Source organism: Phalacrocorax aristotelis, chromosome 3 (assembly GCF_949628215.1).
Source record: "Phalacrocorax aristotelis chromosome 3, bGulAri2.1, whole genome shotgun sequence".
NCBI lineage: Eukaryota > Metazoa > Chordata > Aves > Suliformes > Phalacrocoracidae > Phalacrocorax > Phalacrocorax aristotelis.
In genome coordinates, this window is record NC_134278.1 from 4060306 (window position 1) to 4082707 (window position 22402).

At 52.4% G+C, this 22402-nt stretch overlaps 1 protein-coding gene across 5 annotated transcripts; it reads right to left on the reverse strand.

The window, feature by feature from the left end:
* Positions 1 to 312: 312 nt before the first annotated feature.
* CTSB (cathepsin B) lies at positions 313 to 12314 on the reverse strand. 5 transcript variants are annotated; one of them, XM_075086561.1, is made up of 10 exons: positions 12171 to 12314; positions 6440 to 6591; positions 5788 to 5873; positions 5261 to 5375; positions 4902 to 5020; positions 4122 to 4207; positions 3270 to 3416; positions 2490 to 2606; positions 1794 to 1922; positions 313 to 1682 (listed from the first exon to the last, which is right to left on the reverse strand). In XM_075086561.1, exons 2-10 carry the CDS (start codon positions 6563 to 6565, stop codon positions 1585 to 1587), a joined length of 1023 nt encoding a protein of 340 aa, XP_074942662.1. In that variant the 5' UTR covers positions 6566 to 6591; positions 12171 to 12314; the 3' UTR covers positions 313 to 1584. The 5 variants fall into 5 exon arrangements, with proteins under 5 accessions (XP_074942662.1, XP_074942665.1, XP_074942663.1 ...); XM_075086564.1 differs by having other exon boundaries at positions 6440 to 6674; positions 12171 to 12253; XM_075086562.1 differs by having other exon boundaries at positions 12094 to 12253.
* Between the last annotated feature and the right edge of the window lie 10088 nt (positions 12315 to 22402).

The following is a 22402-nucleotide window of genomic DNA, read 5'->3' on the forward strand; positions in this document are numbered from 1 at the left end:
TCCAGTGCCTCAGGTGCATCGTCCTCCCCATGCACCTCCTGCATCAGCATGCAGATGCTGGGGCAGGCGTGGCTGTGCTCTGGTCCACGTCAAAGCCCCTTCCCCATCACCAGGAGCTGGCAATGCCCAGGGGCTCCTTGGGGGTAACACAAGTCACACTGTCACCAGTAGGGCCAGAGGCCAGGGCTGGGGCTGTACACACTTGGATGAAGACATGGGTCTCACCAGGCTTCCACAGTGCACAGAGCAACAGGCTAGTTTGGAGGTGGTTTGAAGTCAAGCAGAAGGAACCAAGGGCCAAGAGACAAGACGTTGGAGAAGTCGTTTATTGGCACAGTTGTTCCATTTATATATATATACCGCAATGCTGTCTCACGGGTCTGAGAAAGCAGAGGTAAGGGGCTATTTTACAGTGCAAGGGAGAGCCTGCATCACCCATTTCAGGCCTGTAGCCTCAGCTCAGCAATATACTTTGCTTTAAAATTTAAAAAAAAAAACACACACCACTTTTTCTATGTTAGTGTTGGCAAATCACATGATGCCTCCTACGCAGCTATCACCCCTCCCCCCAGTAAAAAGGTTTTATTTCTTCCCTAATGCCTGTAAATCAAAAAAAAAAAAAATTCAATTGTGTGCAAGTTAGCAAGATACCTCCAAGCACCTGCATGAGCTCCTTGCAGCAGGGCTGGGGAACATCCCTCACCTCTGCTCAGCGGTCAGCACCTGCTGTCCCAAAGCACCACACCAGTTCTGGCTGCAGCACCCTCCCTTGCCAAGGCGTGACCCGCTGCACGCACCAAGCTGCCCAGCCATGGATGAAAAGTGGTTTGCCCTTTCCAGCGTGTTCCTAGGTGATTGCAGGACATTTGATCAAAGGCTCCTGGAGCTCCAGCCAGGCCCTTCCCTAGGATCAGTAACTCCAGACTACAGCAGAAAAAATAAAAACCAAATGAATGGCTGAGGAACAAGTGGTTTTTAAAGCAGCCAAAAGGATGGAGCAGAGCAAGCGATGGACAAAGGACCTGTTGCAGGCAGGAGGGACCTTAACAACTCAGGTGAGAGGCAGCCCCACATCAAGTTCGTCAGTATTTCTTCATTATTAGGTCTAAATTTAGCCAATTTAAGGCACACACTTACATACCCTGCTTGCTTCAGGTGGTAACAGTTAGACCAACCCAGCCAGGGGTGCACAAATCATCCCTGGCCGTGGCTTCCCGGCAGGATCCATCTCCATTGCCCCTCCAAGTCCCTAGTCCCAGCACAAAGCTACTGCTTCCTACCCTCCCAGTAACAGACTGGGCTGGAAGGGGTCCAGGCTAACCAAATACCATGGTGCAAGAGGCCAGCGAGCCGTCCAGCAGTCCTTTGAGCAGGGAATGCCCCATAGCTGTGACCCACCAGGGGCAGAGGGCTTGCAGAGAGCAGTTCCACCTCCAGCTCCACCATAAAATTGAGAAAAAAAAAAAGATAAAAAGCTTTAATAAAGTAATCTCAACTATAGTCTCTTAGAGGCGGGGCTCTGCACCCAACCCACTATCAGTTAAAAGCATTGGGGACTCAGGATTATTTGTGGTTTGATCAAGGTTACACCCTCTTCCAGTACTGCTCCGGCCTGGGGAGGCCAGCCACGATCTCGGACTCGATGCCACAGTGGTCCTCTCCTCGGAGGATTTTGAAGAAGCCTGGAAGCACACCAAAGAACAAAAGTCAACCTCCCTACCACACCAAGGAGGAGAATGGGGAGAGGGTTCCCTCCGGCAGCGCCCCCAGGCAGCATCGAGGGGTGGCCTCACCGTTGTCCCCCCAGTCGGTGTTCCAGGAGTTGGCGGCCAGCCAGTATGGAGTGCCGTTGTCCACCCCCCAGCCCAAGATCCGGATCGCGTGGCCTCCAACCTGCTCGCCGGACACGTGCTGGTAGACCCCTGCAAAGCAACAAGCCAACGCGTCAACGGGCGCCGCATCTGCCCCCCCCCCAGCTTCAGACCACGGCTGGCTTGTGAGACGTTCGATACTGAAGCCCAGAAACGAGCTGAGAAGGTTTTTTTGGTTAAATGGAATCCTGAAACTTAATGCAGACTCTGGAGGAAGGACTGGTGTTACGCGTCAGCTCGGCACGCAGGACGCCCAGAGACGCTCAGCAAGGGGCACAAAGGCACATCCCAAGCAATTCAGAACAGGGAATCGGGGCACACTAGGAGAGCCACCTGCCACGGTTTTACCTAAAATCCTAGCTGTTTTTCTCAGCTGCAATTCTGGGGGGTCCCCCACAGGGGCTTCTTCCCTAAGCCAGCCCCAAACACCTACTCCCCTTGCTATAAACCAACAGAGACAGGAGATGGTATCTGCCCTTGTTCTTGCAACACCAAATACGGAAGCATGAACTTGAGATCTCCCTTCAGACTCGAGTAGAGGGACAAGGGCCACAAAAGACAGACCCTGCGGATGAAGTAGGGAACAGGGCTCCCTCCAGCCTTGGTGCCGATGCTCACCAGACTTGTACATCAGGAAGTCCTCATAGACAATAAAGGCTCCTTCCACTGGGCCATTCTTGTAGATCTCAGCCATGATTTCCTTCTCACTGCGAGGGACACCGTAGGATGTGATGCCTATGGAGAAAAAAAAGTCCTACCATTAGTATGGCATCTTCAGGCCACATAGGTCTGGGGACAGCTGGACAGACTGCTCAGTGTGCCCCTGCAAGAGGCCTTCTCCACTTAAAGGTTAAATTCAAACCCAGCCACTCCAGAGGCACTGACACAGCCAGGCAGGGAAAGCAGGCTCCAACCATCCCTCTTCTAGAGGGAATGATTTGAGTCCTTTACTCTGTACCCAAAGACTTATTCCAGACAGCTTCAGTGGGAGTTTTCCCCTCATACATCCTCATTTCCAAAACAAACCAAATTACTCGAAGTTAAGACCAATCTCCAAGAAGGAGCCAGACTCTCCTACAGGTATAGACTGGCTACCACCAAGGAGTAGGAAGGAGGTGGCTTTGACACCAGACTCCCCCAGGGCTCAGCACCGTGCTCTTCAACCCAGCCAGGTGCTCCATGCAGACTCAAATCTGTTCCCCCGTCTCAGCAAATACAAACTGTGCATCTTGCCACACTGAGGTTTGCTCCAGCACCACCCAATCCTGAGGGCACAGAACACACCCACCATAAAACAGCTTCGAAAGAGGTCCAACCCCACCAACCCCATCGAGGTACCGCTAGGAGCAGGTCAGGAGCTGCTGTGCATTGAGCTGTGTCGGAGACCACCTCCCTTACCATAGTGCTTGTCGTCATTGTACGAGGGCGAGTAGCCAGGTTCGCAGTGCCGGTTGCACCTGGGGGTTTCCCCCCCCTCCCCGGTGCACGGTGGCCGGGAGCCGTTGACATGGTGCTCGCAGGGTGGGATGGAGTAGGGACGGCAGCCTGTTGAGAACAGAGGCGGCGTGAAGTGGCTGTCCCCAGGCACCCCTGAGCAACAGCCACGCTGGAGAAGGCACCAGATGCCCCAAGAAAGGGTATGACCTTTCTGACCCAGAAACCCCACAGATCAGTGGGGTGTGAGCAAGAGCAAGTCTTCCACTGCCACAAGAGCAATCCCTGCATCTGCAATGGGCTTCCCTCTGGACCTGCTTCCGACCACCTCCCTCCTGACAAGGTGAAGGGAAAGATGAAAACACAAACCAACTCATGGCCGCACTAGGAGGAGGCAGAGGTTTCCAGTCTGGAAGTTGCTTTTTGAGGGGGAAACATGTCAGGAAGACTCCTGCCCTCATGCAAAGTGTATTGAACTGGTCCAAAACCAGCAATAACAAAACATTTACAGCCTGATTCCTTCCTGATATGGCAGCAGGAGCTTTGCGGGGTTTTTAGGTCTGTCTACTGTGCTCCCTTTCTGGATGGGTGTCCTGCCACTAGGTGCTGCTCAGGGACCCTTGTCCCAGAGCGGTGACCAGAGGCTGTAGCGACAGGAGTGGCCAGCTGGGATAGCAGAGGTGTTTGACCCCAGACCTGAAGGAGGGAGCAGCCACAAGGATGCAGACCAGAAGAAAGGCACCCTGAAGGACATGAAACTGTAACCGAGCAGAGATGCTCCTCTTTGCTCTCACAAGGGTATCTGCCAGGACTTACCCACATGGGAATTGTAGAGACCCCCAGACACAAGGCCCCTCTCTGTCCAGTACCTCCACGCGCCGGAGGGATAACCACCGTTGCACCTGGACAAAGAGGCAGCAGTTCCAGCTCCAGCCTGCTCAGAGCCATCCCCTTTTGGAGGAGGCAGGGGAAATGGAGCCAGCTTTGGATGTCTAAAGGGAAACTTTCAGCACGTTGATCCTTTTTAAGTCTGTCCCTGCCTTCCTCAGGATTTCTGGGCCTGGAGCCACTGAAGCCTTGGGGCGAGAAGGAGCTAAGAGCACCCACTCCTCCAAATCCAAGCAGTGGTGCCTTCTTGTCTTGGAGCCTCCTAACCAGGTCCCTGATCAGCCTCTGCTGTCAGGAGCAGCAGAAGACACACAACTTGGAGATCCAGCTCCCCACCCTGCTCTCAACAACTGCAAAAAGCTACAGGCAAAAGGCTTGTGCTTGAAATCCAAGGCTTTGGCCCTATTAAAGGTCCATCCTTTGGGTTAGGCAGCTGCCAACTATGTATGGGAAAGCATTGCTATGTGCTTGCCCTCCCTACACCATCCAGCTACTGCTGGGGGCCGACTGTGGCCCAGAGGGGCTTTTAGGCCATGCAGCCACCTTAATGTTCCCACCTAACTCCAGCATCTACAGCACAAACCACTGGCAGGGCTTCCTGCTCATTAGGGAGACCAGGAAGACAGGGCTGAAGTGATCAGCATCTTCAGGTCATATCCCCACTCCTCCCACCCACTTTTAAGAGCAGAGGTACCAAGAGCAGCTCACCCCATGCCACACTCGAAGCCGCAGCATGACAGCAAGTCCTCCGCCGAGACCTCCACGCTCACCTTGGCATTCGTGTGAACGCAGATTCTGTCTGAAATCGCTTCTACGGCACCAAAAGCCTGCGGGCAGCCCCAAAAATGCACGGGAAGACCATTAGAGCTGGCCAGGGGAAGACAAACCAGGTAACTATCTGGAATGAGTCGAGCATGAGCCTGGCTGGGAGAAGCCCACCAAGAAGCTCAGACGCTGCAGGATCCCCTGTGTTCCCCCGTTTATGCAGTTCAGTAGCAAACTCAACAGCATGTATTTTTTTGTCCAAACTCTGTACCGATACGGCCTTAAACCGCCCATGCTCTTACCCAGCAAGAACCACAAGAGCCCTGGTCTCTTATCTCACTGATGGTAGGACAGTTAGGCCACTGCGTCCGTGAGTCAAAGTTATCAGGCAGTTCCATGTCTGCAGCAAAATCAACCCTGTAAGTGAGAAGAGGGAAGTCCTGTTAGAGGAACACCAGTGTAACAGGATTGGGTGCACAGGACTCTCCAACCTCCTCTGAAGGCGACCTGGAGGACGAATACTCTTGTTGTTTGCTTACTGAAGGAGAGTAAGTACTTCTGAACACCTCAGACCAGGTCAGCAGCTCCTCCAGTGTTTCAAGTTTCAAGGGGTACAAATTACATGAATGGTCGAGCATCTGGCAGGACAGAGGACGGATGTTCCCCCCATGCTTGCTTCTGGCTTAATTCTGTGCAGGATGTCCACCAAGCTGCACCCAGGGGAACCCTGCTCACAGTCTGCCAGGAGAGACCCTCACCCACTCCAGACACACCAGGAGCATCCACACAAGCTTATACAGGGCCCTCATCATCTTCTCCTGCCACTCACCTCTCAGGGAGCTTGGGCCCACCCAGGAAGGTGCCACAGAGCTTCTTCACATAGCTCATGTCAGTGTTATGGAAATTGTGCCCAGCCTGAGAAGAGACACAGAGAAATGGGACATGACGCTCCACAGCCATCAAGTGCATCGCTGGGACCAGCCTGGTGCTCCAGATCTCCCTCAAACTCAACTGGTATCTGACACTTGCTATAAAACCCAGGGGCCAAGAGCCAAGCTGCCTACAGACACAGAACACAGCCCCTTCCGGGATCAGTCCATCATGACCAGTAAGCTAAGGTCCAGCTCTAGGCTTTGGCCACAGCAGCATGGCCAAGGTGGGTTTGGCCAGGTCCCAATACAGCTTAACACTTGATGCTTGTTTCCAGCCTCCCACAGAGTCTCCTCTCGGCATTGCTACTAGTCTATGAATTCATCAGTACTCTGCTCCAAAGAGGAGAAGCTGCACAGTTACTCTCACTGCAGGAACCCCTGACAGCATCAACTCACTGGAGAAGTCAACTGGGACCAAGACTGGTTTGATGCAACCACCGTGGCGAGACACCCAAACCTCAGCTACTGAGTCCCACAGACAGACTGTCGATCAATGCACCCAAAAAAAACAATCCCCCCAAACCCCAAAATAAGCAACCCGGTACTCACCTTCCAGGTGGTGTTGAGCTTGTTTATGTGGTTGACCAAGGCGCTGGAGAGGGGAGGATAGTACGGAACGCTGCGAGCATTGGCGAAGGCCACCAGGACACACAGGATGGACACGGACGGCCACATCTTGGCTACAGAACGGAACACTCCACCTGCAGCCAGATTTGGGCACCATTGGAAACCTTCCCAAGGCGGGATCGCTCGGACCGCGAGCAAGGGCTTGGCAGAAGGACCGCTGCAGCAACACGTGGGAGGATAAAGCACGTGGCTGCACAAAGTCCCTCCCGATCCTGATTTACCCCAAAGGTCAGGAGAGATGCAGGAGAGGACTAATAACCCCCCTCCTGCAGCTCAGAAGAAATCAGACAAGGCAACCCTGTTCAGCCGACCGCTGCAGGATTAGCGGCAGCAGGAAAGTCTCTTTTGAAGCAGATCCAAAGGATCGAATTTGGAGGGTATTAAAAGCTGTGTTTACTTCCACAACACTGAAGAATAAAGACCGGGAGAAGGAATAGGTATCTCCCTCCACCATGGCAAATTGCAGGCAGGGCTGCAGTCATGAGGACCTGCTGTCCCCCACCCTAATGCAGTGCTCTTCCCTTTGAAGATATCACTCCAAATCACATTTTTGGACTTTATGGCCTCATTTTGTCCAGCCCATTGCCCTGGGGACCCTGACTGGGGTCAGAGCCCTGGGGTAGTGACCCTCTGCCCATGCAGAGTGGGGTCCGCATGCACCGGAGCTGCCTGTGGCTGCTGCCTGTGTTCCCCTCCCACCAGGGCTTTTCTCGAGGGAGGTTGTGAAACCACAACCCTTGGCCAGAAAAGTCCCGATTTGGGGAACAGAGACGCAGGGGAAATCCAGGAGCACAGCAAGAGCCTCCCGTGCAGGAGCACAAGCATCGCCCAGCCCAAAGATGCTCCAGGGCTCGGAGGTTTCCTTGCTCTCCTGCCTCCTTTAACCTAGTCCACATTAAACGGCCCAGCTCCAATTTAAGCCCCAACACCAGCAGCCGCCGCTCGCTCCGCGTCCCTACGCCTGACTCAGACGCGCAGCTGGGCCACGAGCTGCTCAACCTCTGCAACGCTGCCAGGGTGCCCTCCTCCTTGTCCAAAACCTCCCAGCTCGCCTTCCGCCAACCCCTCAGCCACCCGACGAGCTCTGCTCCTGCTGAATGACCCGAGACCTCGCATACTCCACAGCAGCCTGAATAACAGAGATATTTAGGCTCTAATTCCTACTCATCTCAGCAAGCTGAACATGTAATCACCTTTGCAAGCCTGGGCTTAAACCCTTCTGGGCAAATACACCCGAGCAGCCGGACACACAGCTCTTTCCAGCAGCTCTCTGTCCCCACGGCAGCGAAGCTTGCTGAGCAGGGGCAGGGGACGGGGAGACACACACACATTTCCATGCAAGCTGCCTCCACCCACTCACTGCCAAGTTTAGCCTTTCCAGAAAAGAAAACCCAGCAAGTGTGTCCTACTTTCTGCCAGCGACAAGCCCAGGCAGCTGCAGCAAACTGTACAAAGGGGCTTTTTTTTTTTTTAACTTCGCCCTCCTCCTTTCACCATTTACGTATTTTTCTTCCCACTATCCGTGCTTTCAGCAGGATGCTCAGCCCAAAAGCTAGCTGAGTTTCAGCAGCACTGGGGTGCTACCCTTAAATCTCACCTCTTTGAAGGGGTTTCGTGTGTATTTGCTTGCTGAGAGGCTTCTCCCAGACAAGGGACTCGCTGGCACTGCTGGTGTCCCCGCCGTGCTCCCCTGCTTACACAGCAGGAAGGAAGTTACACCCACAGAAACAAATACACATTTCTAATGCTAGCGTGGTTTTTGCCTTGTGCCCCTTCAACATGGCCATAGAAAGCCTACAGGTGACTCGCCTGAACCGAAGCACCTTTCCTAATGAAAGATCTTTTTTAAAAACAAAACAAAGCCCCAAAACCTCTGTACTTCTTGCAGTCGACTTCGTATTTTCTGTAGCACAGAAGGGAGGCAGTTTTAAGGCCAGAAGCTACCCGATATACTTTTGTTTTCAGCAGGATGCTTGTAAATTTGCTGACCCGCTGAAACCTGCCCTGCAAAGCCTCCCACACCGATACAGCTGCTTGCACTGAGCTCTTGACAAGCGGGCGCGGGACCTCTTGCATCCTCAGGTTACCAGACCACACCGGCTGCAGGCTGCGAGCTCTAGGCAACCTGAGACCAAACTGGAAAACCATACCAGGCAGTTTTCCCTCCGAAAGGTGCTCGCCTTTTAAGCTCTGCTGCATTGCATTTGCCCCACGACGTGGCCAACAGCCAGCAAACCCAGCAGAAGCAGCGAGACATCACCCAGCTCCCAAATAGCTGGGAGCCAGTCGGTTGTTCTTGCCCTCCTATGGGCATGAAGTTTTTTGGGGGAAGCTGATAGTCTTGGCTGGACGACACAGATTATCCCAAAATCTGTGTCGATAAGGAAGAGGAAATCCTTGTTCTCATGGGGACAGACTTTTTAGCAGGGCCTGTAGCAATAGGACAAGGGGGTAATGGTTTTAAACTAAAAAAGGGGAGACTCAGATTAGATATAAGGAAGAGATTTTTTACAATGAGGTGGTGAAACCCTGGCCCATGTTGCCCAGAGAGGTGGGGTGGTCGATGCCCCATCCCTGGAGACATCCAAGGTCAGGTTGGATGGTACTTTGAGCAACCTGATCTGGTTGAAGATGTCCCTGCTTGTGGTGGGGGGTTGGACTAGATGGCTTCTAAAGGTCCCTTCCCACCCAAACCATTCTATGATTTGATTAAGTCTACGGGCATGAAGTTTTGGCAGGGGGGAGTTGACACTCTCAGCTGGATGGTATGGAGTATTCCAAGATCTGGGTGGAGAATGAAGGGGAAATCCTTGATCTCATGTGATTTCTTCCTCCCTACCTCCCCCCCCACTGCGGCTCTAGCAAGCTCCCTGCGTACAGCAAGTCTATATATAGAGAGCACAGGCATGGGACTCCCAGGACGAATTTCCACCAACAGCAAGTCACATGCAGCCGGAGGCACGCAAGCAAGAAAAGGCTGATGGTTTCCACTATCACCCCCCTTTTCCCCCGCAGATACGAGCGGTAAGACTTCCCGTGGCAGCGTTATTGTGTGCCTGCTTCCCCCACCACCATTATCTCCTCCGCACGCGCCTCCCTCCCCCGAAAGCCCCATGGCCATTTCAAATACCACCGAAAGAGCAGCACCAAAACCAAACTTGCGTAACAGCTGCTGCACCCGACAGATATCTGCTAGTCTTTCTGCACGATGAACGGGCCAGAGAAGTTTCTCCAGCAACCCCAGGAGATCACTTCCCTTTGCACCCCCCCAGGTCTCTGGAGGTGCCTCGCAGCTTCAGGATAACCCTGGCAAAGGCTGCCTTCACAGGTCACATCCCACAACAGCTCGAAAACAGAAGCAAAGCTTGGCTGTCGGACTTCTTAAGGTACAGCAGCTTCACCCTCGCAAACTCTCCAGATGGCAGGAGGACATTTGGGGCTTGCAAAGAGCCCCCTGAGCTGCTCCACCTCTTCTTGGGCTGCAGACGTGGGAGCTGAGAACAAGTCCCCTGCTTTGGGATCCAAAGTATCTGGTAACAACAATTTCTTGAAAGATGAGCAAGAAATAACTCCAGAAAACTGCTACCCACCAGCGCACCTGACCCTGGGCAGGACTTTGTCAATTCATACAGCTGATTGCTTAAAAAGAGGAAATTTGGGCCACCTGAGTGCAGCCCTTGAACCCCCCCTCCCTCCCAGCCAGCAAGGAGGAAGCACTGAGGCCAAAGGCCCTCTGACATGAGCTGCTCAGAGCAGCTGCAGCGTGCGAAGGAGAAGAGTACCCGAACAGAGATGGCTGCGGCTGCACCACCCACCCGCAGTCCCTCTGCGCCGCCGGCTGATGCCTGCAACGGGAGGAGGGAAGGAGGTGACATCACCCAGGTGCCTCCTCCATCCTTCCAGATCAGGAGATCTTGAAGCCAGAGGCAGTTCCCTGCCTGCTTTCCCAGGGACAGGGCTCCAACTATTTAGACTGCATTATGCCAGAGATCAGCGGGGTCCCACAGCCTCCTCCCAGCAGCCGAGGGAGATGCACAGCGTCCGCAACAGCAAACCCCTCTGCAGAGCCCTACCACGAAGGTCTTCTCCACATCACCCAGAAATCAAAGCCCACAAGTCCCATTTAACTGGGCATTTCTCTGCACAGTCGATAAAACACCCCCCAAAACAGGCTATTTGAAGCCCAGCTCCCATGACTCAGTTTAGGCAGGTCAGGCCATGTGATAAGTCCTGAAGCACCGCTCAGCTCCTCCACTGTCTGGGCCAAACCCCTCCAGGCACAGACAGAGGCGCCCACACACCCTTTTCCAAAGGTTTGAGTAAGATAAAAGCTGTCCCACCACCCTCACAGCTATAACACCCCCACCCCTCCAGGGTCAGAGGTAGCAAAGCCCAAGTCATGCGTCCTCCTCCAGCAAGCAGCCCTTCACCCAAGCCGAGCTTTGTCCTTTGTTCTGGCTGCCAGTATTTGTGCGTGACTCTAAGCCACAATAAAGCAAAGTGTATAAACAAAGCAATCTAGCTTAGCTTGCCGTGCCACCAGGTTAGCTTGGTGGCCCCACAGGCATGCACCAAACTCATGGCCTGGTGACTTCATTACAGCCATTACTGCATTAGAAGAGGTGATTTTTTTTTGTCTTAAAAAAAAAAAAAAAAGGAACATGAGCCACTCTTCCCCACACCCATCCCTTTCCAGGAAAGCCAAACCATTAGCACAGGTTAGCTATCTGGCAAAATAAATACAACTTGAGACAAGCTGCAGCGCTCGCCTCTACAGCTTGCGTTCACAGAAAGCGCAAGATTCCTCCCAAATGGAGCTGCACTGATTTTTCTCTCTTTTTTTTCCTTCCCCTCTTACAGACCACTCCATAAACCAGAGTCTTGCGCAAGACCTCAGTTGCTGCAGCAGACACCCTGCGCTATGGAAATTCCTCGCCCTCATCCGCACCCTCAACTTTGCAACCTGGAGGCAAATACAAGAAGGAAGCTATCTTTGCTGTATCACGCCTGCGGCGCAACACATACCCTGAGCGTGATATAGGGATGACAGATATATAGCACGGCCAGACAGAGGCTTTTATCCAACGCCACCTCCAAGCCACGGTCGCGGTGTCAGACCCAAGTTCAGCCGTGCATCACGGGATGTTCCCAGAAGCACTTCAGCGGGTGCCAAACCGACCTCCTTAGTATCGGCTGACGAGCAGAGCTGGGCGGGTTTGTTTTTTTTTTCCATCTTCATTACGAAAACAAGGTTTCCTCTCTTCCTCTACAGGAAGGTTTGCTGCTTTTGAGACGCCCTGAGGGTTAATGGCATTTTATCCTGCAGTAAACCTTACCTCTGAGCCGCAGAGCATCCCTCCCACACCCGCCACGGCCAAAAAAAAAAACCCCAGAACAGTTAAAAACCGCTGGGAGATGCTGCTGCTCCCCGAGGGAGTGCTTGGCAGCACCCCGCGGGCTCAGAGCGGGGGTCCCCCCGCAGGCGCAGGGCTCCCCGCCCGGCCCCGCTGCTCCCCGCGGAGCCGCCCCACGCGTGTCCCCCTGCCCCACGCCGGAGCAGCATCCCCTCCCCTTACCTGCCCCCGCTGCAGTGCCCGCACTCGCGCCCCGCTGCGCTCCTTATGCCCGGCCCGGCCCCCCCCGCGGGACTCACCGCCCCGCACGGCCCCGCACACGCTCCCTCGGCAGCCGCGGAAGGGGCAGCTCTCGGCGGCTGAGTCACCCCGGCCCCGGCCCGCCTCCAACGTGACTGCATCCTGCCTGCTCCCCGCCTCCAGCCCGCCTCCTCCAGCCTGCTTCCCTCCTCCAGCCTGCCTGCATCCCATCCGGCATTCCTCCAGCCTCCCTCCATCCCATCTAGCTTCCCTCCTCCAGCCTGCCTGCATCCCATCCGGCATTCCTCCAGCCTCCCTCCATCCCATCTAGCTTCCCTCCTCCAGCCTGCCTGCATCCCATCCGGCATTCCTCCAGCCTCCCTCCATCCCATCTAACTTCCCTCCTCCAGCCTGCCTGCATCCCATCCGGCATTCCTCCAGCCTCCCTCCATCCCATCTAGCTTCCCTCCTCCAGCCTGCCTGCATCCCACCACTATCCTGTCTCCATCCTACCTCCATCCTGCCTGCTTCCCAACTCCAACCAGTTTCCATCCTGCCTGCTTCTCTGCTCCATCCTACCTCCATCCCCCACCCGTCCCACCTCCATCCTGCCAGTGTTCTTTGAAGTTTTTATGGAATCATAGAATTATTAAGGTTTGAAAAGACCTTTAAGATCATCAGGTCCAACAATCTAACACTGCCAAGTCCACCACTAAATCATGTCTCCAAGTGCCACATCTACACGTCTTTTAAATACCTCCAGGGATGGGGACTCAACTACCTCCCTGGGCAGCCTGTGCCAGTGCTTGACAACCCTTTCGGTGAAGAAGTTTTTCCTAATATCCAACCTAAACTTCCCCTGACGCAGCCTGGGGCCGGTTCCTCTCGTCCTGTCACTGGTGACTTGGGAGCAGAGACCAACCCCCCCCTCACTCCAGCCCCTCTCAGGCAGCTGCAGAGAGCGAGAAGGGCTCCCCTCAGCCCCCTCTTCTCCGGGATAAACCCCCCCAGCTCCCTCAGCCGCCCCCCAGCACACTTGTGCTCCAGACCCTGCCCCAGCCCCGCTGCCCTTCTCTGGACACGCTCCAGCCCCTCAAGGCCCTCCTAGTCCCGAGGGGCCCAAACCTGAGCCCAGCATTCGAGGTGGGGCCTCCCCAGGGCCGAGCACAGGGGCCCCATCCCTGCCCGGCTCCTGCTGGCCACACCAGTGCTGACACAAGCCCGGGGGCTGGTGGCCTCCTTGGCCACCCGGGCACTGCTGGCTCGTGCCCAGCCGGCTGTCAGCCAGCACCCCCAGGGCCTTCTCCGCCGGGCACTTCCCAGCCCCTCTGCCCCAGGCCTGGAGCATTGCCTGGGGTTGGTGTGACCCAAGTGCAGGACCTGGCACTTGGCCTTGTTGAACCTCTTAAAATTGGCCTCAGCCCATTGATCCAGCCTGTCCAGGTCCCTCTGCAGAGCCTCCCTGCCCTCCAGCAGATCAACACTTCCACCCAGCTTGGTGTCATCTGCAAACTTACTGAGGGTGCACTCGATCCCCTCATCCAGATCATCAATGAAGATATTGAACAGGACCAGCCCCAAGACTGAGCCCTGGGGAACCCTGCCTGTGACCAGCCACCAACCGGATTTAGCCCTGTTCACCACAACTCTCTGGGCTTGCCCATCCAGCTTGATTTTTACCCAGCGAAGAGTGCACCGTCCAAGCCATGAGCTGCCAGCTTGTCTAGGAGGATGCTGTGGGAGACAGTGTCAAAGGCTATGCTAGAGTCCAGGTAGACAACACCCACAGCCTTTCCCTCATCCACTAGGTGGGTCACCTGGTCATAGAAGGAGATCAGGTTTGTCAAACAGAACCTGCATAAAGTCATGACGACTGGGCATGATGCCCTGGTTGTCCTGTATGTGCCGCATGATGGTACTCAAGGTGGTCTGCTCCATAACCTTCCCTAGCACTGAGGCCAGACTGACAAGCCTGTACTTTCCTGGATCCTCCTGTACTGTACACACTGTACTGTGTCCAGTTCTGGGCCTCCCAGTTCAAGAAGGGCAGGGAACTGCTGGAGCAAGGCCAGGGGAGAGCTGCCAAGGGGATCAGGGGCTGGAGCATCTCCCTCGTGAGGAAAGGCTGAGAGACCTGGGTCTGTTCAGCCTGGAGAAGAGAAGGCTGAGGGGGGATCTCATCAGTGCTTATAAATATCTGAAGGGCGGGTGTCAGGAGGATGGGGCCGGGCTCTTTTCAGTGGTGCCCAACGCCAGGCCAAGGGGCCACGGGCACAAGCTGGAACACGGGAAGTTCCACCTGAACATGAGGACAAACCCCTTCCCTGTGCGGGTGCCAGAGCAGGGGCACAGGCTGCCCAGAGAGGCTGTGGGGTCCCTTCCCTGGAGACATTCACACCCCGCCTGGACGCGGCCCTGTGCCCCTGCTCTGGGTGTGCCTGCTCAAGCAGGGGGTGGGACGGGATGAGCTCCAGAGGTCCCTTCCAACCCCAGCCAGTCTGAGAATCTGTAATTCCGGCCCTTCTTGTATTTGGGCATCATTTTTGCTAACCTCCACTCATCCAGGACCTCCCTGGTTAGCCAGGACAGCTGATAAAGGATGGAAAGTGGCTTGGTGAGCACTTCCATCAGCTCCCTCATTACCCCTGGGTGGGTTCCATCTGGCCCAACAGACTTGCGTGTATCTAGGTGGTGTAGCAGCTCACTAACCATTTCCCCTTGGATTATGGGGGCTCCATTCTGCTCCCGGTCCCTGTCTTCCAGCTCAGGGGGCTGGGTATGTGGAAAACAAGCAACCTTACTATTAAAGACTGAGGCAAAGAAGGCTTTATGTACCTCAGCCTTTTCCTCATCCTTTGCCACCATGTTTCCCTCCACATCCAATAACGGATGGAGAGTCTCCTTGGCCCTCCTTCTGCTGCTAATGTATTTATAGAAACATCTTTTATTGTCTTTCACAGCAGTAGCCAGAGTAAGTTCTAGTTGAGCTTTGGCCCTTCTAGTTTTCTCCATGAATAACCTCACAATATCCTTGCAGTCCTCCTGAGTTGCCTGCCTCTTCTTCCAAAGGTCATAAACTCTCCTTTTTTTCCTGAGTTCCAGCCAAAGCTCTCTGTTCAGCCAGGCTGATCTTCCCCGCCAGCTTGTCTTTCGGCACACGGCGACGGCCTGCTTCTGTGTCTTGAAGATTTCCTTCTTGAAGAACGTCCAGCCCTCCTGGACTCCTTTGCCCTTCAGGGCTGCCTCCCAAGGGACTCTGTTAAGTACTTTTCCAGCCATCTGGAAATCCAGCAAGTTTTTACTGTGTTGTTACTGTGTAACTGATTTTTTTGTCCCTCATTTTGGCTGATTTTCAGAAGAAGTATGAAGAGCACAGTAAGGCCATCTTAAGAGCCAGGTTCAAGTTCTGTTTTAAACTATGAGGACGCTAATGGTTCTCTTTAATAAGAAAGACATCCGTGTTTTTTTTCATTTCTTGCCCCTCTCTGGGAGAATGTGGGGTTAACATATATTTTTCACCACCCTCAGAAATGGATGAACCATTTGGCCTGAAATAGAAAATAACTACTCTAATCAGTGAGCAAAAGTCTGCTAAAATCCAGCAGCCAGCGTGGAAAATCGAAGCTTGGCAGAGGCTGGGAAGGGAATCACCTGGGACTTATTTCAGACATTGAAAAGGGGAGCCCTGGGGCCTTGTTGGCAGGAACAGTGAGCAGTGGGGTGGTGTGTGGTGCTTGGTGCTGCATGGATGGACTGGTCTGCAAAGGCCAGAGGGGTGCAGTGCTACTGACCGGCTGCTCTAGACTTTCAGGCAGCTTTAGGTGCCTTACACGAGCTCAGGCTTTATGGCAGGACACAAGGAGATGGTTAATCCTCGTTTCTTCCCAGCTTTGTCTGTGGTACCTGGGCAAAGCTGCTCCAAACTCTCCAGCCACCCCAGTGTGTTTCTGCAAGGTAACAAATGCATCCCTTGGCAGCTGGCGAGATCCCTCTCTCTCTGCTGGGGTTTTATGAGCGTTGTGCCTCATATACATATTTTTACATATGTTTTAGCATTTGCATTCTGTTTTTGTGAAGGTTTGTTATAATGTTTTCTCTAGCAAATCAGCGAGTATGCATTCGTTTTCCTGCTGCCATTTATATCCCATCATTTTTTTGGGGGTCACATTCATGTTTTAAAGATTGATTTCAGTTTAGAAGGCTTCCTAGTGAAATAATTAAAAATATCAGTGAAATAATATTTAATACACTTGACTATATACCCCAGTATTTAAACAGAAAATTGGAGATGTTGCTATATTTAAGTGTATTTGTGCTTTGATACAGTGTGTGCAAAGGCCCTTGGACCATTGCCCGTCTTTACAAATAACTTTTAACCAGCAAAGAGTAAAGCCCTTCACTATGTTTTTATTTATGCTTTGGCAGTTAAAATAATAATAAAAAAGTAAACAAATCACTTGTGACCTGCCTAATCTCCCTCTGACTCACACCAGATTTCTTCACTTTGCTCACGACTGCTCTTGCACTTCTCCATGTTGCCTGTGAGGTTTTGTTGACATAAATCACAGGCAAAAGAACCTGATTCTTGTCCTGCCCTTTGTACAGTCTGGCTCAGAAGTCCTCGGCGCCACCGGCCATGCAGGCACAGCGTGTGACGCCGGGGAGCCGGCGTCAGGACGTCACTAATGCTCATTTTCCCCAGCAACTGCTGCATCTCTCTATTCCCAATGCCTCCGTATTTCCAAATAGTTTTTTTTTTTTCCCCCTAGAAGTTGCATATTAGAAATTTTAAACCTGTGCAGCCCTATACAACACCTTTTAGTTTGTTACGGGGCGTCACGGAGCCCATCCTCCGGGCTCTGCCGATGTCCTCCACCATTTGTGCAGGGGGAACAGCTGCCTGTTTTTCTGTAGATGCTTTGTGGCTTTTTTTCAAGAACCAAAACTACAAACTAAACTTTGCACAGACCGCTGACCTTTCTGCCCTGTTTGGGGAAATGCTGAAATTGTCATCCTTTTTCAGTCAATTTGGGCCAAAAACATTCCAATTTTTTGAGATAAATTGATTTTATATATGAAGCTGAATGCAGCCAGGAAAGTTTCCCCATTAGAGGTGGTCTCCAGGGAGCCTGTAAGTCCCTTGTGTGCCCAAACCAGGCATGAAACAACCCCCTTTTTTGCTTTTGTGGGTTTTTTTTTTGGTGTATCAGAGAAATAAATGGCATTTATTCAGGCCACTACAAGCTTCAGCCTTTGGAGCAAAACCCACCACTACAGGAGTGAGATAAGGAAAACAGCCAGAGGTCTTGGGCAACCTTCTCTTCTTGCTTGTTGACTCACTGCTGATTGACTCATGGTGTCCCTGCTTCAACATTAGGCAGCAAATAGCTCCTAACATGGTTGTTGCAGGACTAATGCCTCAAAATTTTTAAGAAAAAAGTGTTTCTATGCATATTCATCTCCCACCAAAATAGAAAAAAGTCCTAAATTATGTGGGTATGGTTTTTTTTTTCATCTCCAGTGTTTAAAATCATTATTGCTTAGGACAAGGGTATGAAATGCAGATTTATTTAATAAGGAAATGGCTTGGCTTGGCTTAGGATAAGAGTGAAGCGTCTCCTTCCTTACCCCAAAGACTGCACTGCTCACCTGGGCTGCCAGACCTTCTGGGTGTGTCAACCCAGATTTTTCCTAATTCACCTTCATCAGCCACTTTTAAACACTACAGTGTTACTACCAAAACAATACTACAGATTTTGCTCTTTTAGATCTTTACTGTTCTTGCCCTCTCCTTGTTCCTTCACGTTTTTATTCTTGACTTCATGTCCCTCTTCAAGCATCACGACATCCTCAAAAGTCAACACTGCCCTTCTCAATGCCAGTTTTCCACTTCCCAGGTGTCTTGTTGGGCATTGAACCACCTAATCTACAAAATATTGCAGGTTACCCATCATGATGCAATTGGGAAATACATTAAATGGAATAAGTGGAATTAATGAAATAGAAATGCATTTTTGGCCTAAGGAACATTACTTCAAGGGTGCATATCAGCATTTATTGTTTACATTGAGAATTCGCCAGCCTAGATTAGTCACCCATGTAATTTTAGACTGCATATCTGGGGTTTTCATCTGTAAAACAAAAAACCAGCATCTTGGCGAGTTGAAAGGGTACATGAGATGTACATCTTGTACCCAAATGTGTGAACTAATTGATCTGAATGTGACTTATAGCTACAACCCTAACAGTGATCTATCGATTCTGTAGATTTTGGAGCTGACTTGCATGCCCTCGCAGCGGCACAACATCTCCCTTGACTCATCGATTTGGTTTTGATGGGGATAATAATGGTTATTACTCCTGGATCAGCTGCCAAAGTAAATAACTCACCCAGGGCAACTGGTAAGCAGGATTTTATAAAGCCATAACCCTGCCTGATAAATCCTCACTAAAAGGGTTAGACACCGATGTAATTCTCACCTCTCCGTGGGAGCTGGGACAGCCTGGGTTCAAATCCTCACTCTCGAAGCTTTCAACGGCTGCCAGAGCTACTGCTGGAGCACATGGCTTTAAAAAAATTCATCAAAACGTGCCTTGGACTGGCTGTTGGCTAATTCTACTGGATTTAAGCTTGGCCAGTGGCAGCTGGGGGTTTGTTGATGAGGTTTTTCTGCCCAGAGAGAAAATGAGATCCGCTGTCCGCATTGAGCAAGAGGCTGGACAGGCTGCCCCAGGAGCTGGTCCGGCGAGGGGTCTGCATGCTCCTGTTGTGGATGGGAGGTAAGCAAAGAGCCATAAAGCCACGGGGACGGCCCCCCACCACGGGGGAGATGTGAGAAGGGTTGCTCTGAGGGCAGAGCCTGGCTTTGCAGCTCTACTCCTTCCTCCTTTGGAGATCTGTTTCATATCTAACCCAAAAATGGCTAAGCAGGAGGCAGCAGCACTCGACCATGCCGTAAAGGCATTAGCAGAGCTAAATCCAACACTGAGCCTGGATTCCTATTCATGCAGCAAGGCAGGTGGAAAATGGGGGGCTCTTAGTGTCATCCAATCCCTGTGCACCCTTTTTGCCTTGCACTGCTGCTGCTCCTTAAGAGGCTGAAGGCTCCTTATGGATCTGGCAGACCCTGCAGCACCCTCTGCCCTGCTCCCTGCAAATCCTTGCAAACAGGGAACACCACAACAACTGGTGACTCAGCTGAGCTCACGAGGAAGTGGGTGACTTTGCCAGGACGTGACTAAAGAATGGATGACATAAGCAAAGATCTTCTTTTCCCACCATTGCTGGGACAAATCAGATCCAGATCTGGGTGAGCAGAAAGGTGGTGAGGGCAGAACACGCTGGCTCTGGCTGGGTGTGGGAAGGCAATGGCAGGGCTATCATGTGCTCCTGCAAAGTTTATGTCCCTTTGCACAGTGACAAAATTGATCCTTGACTCTAACACAAGGCAAAATCCTTGTCTAAGTTAAACTTTAATAGAATTTTCTGTATTTTCTGTTGAAAAGCTCTCCTTGGTTCCCTGGTTTCATTCATCTTGTCTTCCTGGGGTGTTTCCCCTCCTTTGACTCCAAGCAACCACAATCAGCTGTGCTAAGTTTATGCTGCACCCAAGGAGATGCCAGACTGCTCTCGTCCAAAGGTGGAAATGTCTTTCTGCATGTCTGGCACGTAAGAGAGGCTGAGAGCAAAACTTGTCCTACATCTGGTTTGAGACAGGCCTTTCCAGCATCCAGGTATGAACGTCACTGCTCCTCTCTTGCCAGCTCTCCCAGCAATTTCTGGCTGCAGTACTCTTGGAGCCAGAGGTGGACCTTTGTGTTTAGCAGCCCAGAACGGATTTTTCTTTTCATGACTCTGGCAGATTTTTGAATCTATAGGAACCTTTCCTATCTACTCCATCCCCTGGGTTTCCTTCCTCAGCTCTCTGGGCTGGGCCAGCTCCCCAGTGCTGCCTCCCCATCAGTGTGGGGCTGGTTGGGGCAGCTGCTATGGTCCCAGCTAGACCAAGATGTTCCTCTTGGGAAACACTTTACCTCCAGGGCACCTTTCCCATGTGCTTTTCATATGAGGTGTCAGGCAGGCTCAGACACTTTGAGGAAGATGCTGTGACCTCATTTCCCTTTGCGGTATGTATCTGACTTTGGTCTTGCTCCTACCATACCCCAACATCCAGGAAATTAAAAAGTGGTGGCAAGTGCTCAGATCTCAGCTGCTTTCCCCGGTCACCTGATCCTGACGTCCTCCTTCCATCATTTCATGAGCTTGTGCTTTCAGGCTGTCTGGCCACAGTCTCTGTCCATCTGTCCTGGCCTGTGATGGAAAGCAGAAGCTGACTTCCCATCCATGTCCCTCTGCAGTCACCCCCTGCTCAGATGACAGGTTTGCGTAAGAAAAGCCAAGGATGGGGACAGCGCTTGTGCCTCAAAAAGAAACCTACAGCTGGTCTCAGAGGAGGAAATCCACTGGAAAGAAGAAGTGAGAGAGAAGCCAGGGCATGGGCACACACCATGAAAATTTGCTTCTAAAGCATTTTTCTGTGGGTGCTGGACAGAGGCGCAGATAAAGCAAAGCAATGTCCTTTACTCTCCTGCAGGATTAGCATATCAGTGCCTTCCATCGAGAGCAACTTTGACATCCTGACTTTACAGACAGAGCTTTCTGGAGGAGTGTTTAACCATTTTGCCTTCCTCTGCAGGCTCAGAGGTTGGCCGTGGCTCAGGCTCAGGCTCAAGCCTGAGCAAGGTGGGCACCTGGGCTCTTGGCTGACAGGGCTTGCTCCTACACCCACGTGAGCCTTCCCTCCCAATACACAGTTGGGAAGATGCTTTCCCGAAGTGACTGGCCAAAAAAGGGGGCTCTACTTGCCCTTGTCTATTCAAAAAGACCCCCAGACTCTTATCTGTGTCACTGAATTTATCTCCATCTCTTGATGTCTCCTGCTGACAGCATGAAACACACATCGAGGGGGGCGTTCCTTAGTTCAAAGTATTCATTCTGTATCTCGTTTGGTTTGATGATATGGGAATTGAGGCTGCGTCTTGAATGTGCTGAATTCAGGTTCAGCAAGATAACTGTTTCTCTGTAGAGCCATTATCAATATCCACTTTGCAGAAAGGAAACTGAGGCATAAAGGGTCCATCCCCTGGTGAGCCCGGATGGAGAAAGCAGCAGTCCTGGCCCATGGGAAGCCCTGCTGCAATCACTTGGCCACCCTGCCCACACCCTTCTCCTGCTTGCAAAGCTAGAAGGGTTGCTGGTTCCTGGCAGGAAGGGAAACCTCTCAAGATTCCTCAGAAATGGTTGTTTTTTGATGCTGCAGTGAAAGGTTATCTCATCAGGCACCATGCCAGGCTCCCAGTGACGTGTGCGGGTCCGTTGCATGCTGCCAGCCACCCGGGACCTGTTTTCTCCTCGTAACCCTGTTTTTCCCTGTTCTTTGCTTTGTTTATACATGAGCCTCAGGGGGGAAATGGAAATAGGAGGAGAACTGGTGGGACTGGAAACCGAGGTCATTCCTAAGGAGCTGGGGCAGGAAGGGCAAAGTGCTGGGAGGGTTTTCTGAGGGACTGTGGACCGGGTGAGACAGGTACCTAAGAGCCACCCTGGTCCTGGTTTGGATATGGGGGAAACTGGAAGGACATTTTATTTCATTTTAATTTATTTATAAAAATTGTGCAGGACGAGGAAGCTGGCGGGGACTTTCCCACGGGCAGAAGGGATGTCCTTGCGAGGAGGGACACGCACCGTCCGTCCCAGCAGGATCCCGCGCGGGACCTCTGGATTTGCTGAATGAGGCCAGACCGGACGGGAAACCAGTCTGGCTGAGGCTACACTGGTTTTTTTATGCCATCTAGTGGTCCGTGAAGGCTTTACAAAGGGATCTGTATAGAGCAGATTTGCTTGGCTATGCAGAAAACTGCAGTCAGCCAGCTCCTGCTGCGGCTTCCCAGGGCGTCGTGGAAGCTGGACCTGGCCCCATCACTTTGAACAGGTCTCATTCCTGGAGGATGATTTCCACCACCTCATCCCTTGTCTGTTTGTGAATTGCCACCCCGAATACCTATAGGAAGATGGGACATCTCATCCCATCTCATTTTAAGCTCCTATGGGGGAAGGTCCCTCACCCCAGCATTGCTCTAAGGGAGTGGGGAGAGGTGAGCAGGGACAGTTCTCCTCACCTTCAGTCCTAACCCTCTCCAGGTGTGCTCATTGCCCTCTGTCCCCGCAGAGAGGGCTCGAGTGGTCCCCTCCTCTGTCTGTCCCTCCCTAAAAGAAACAAAGGCAGATCCA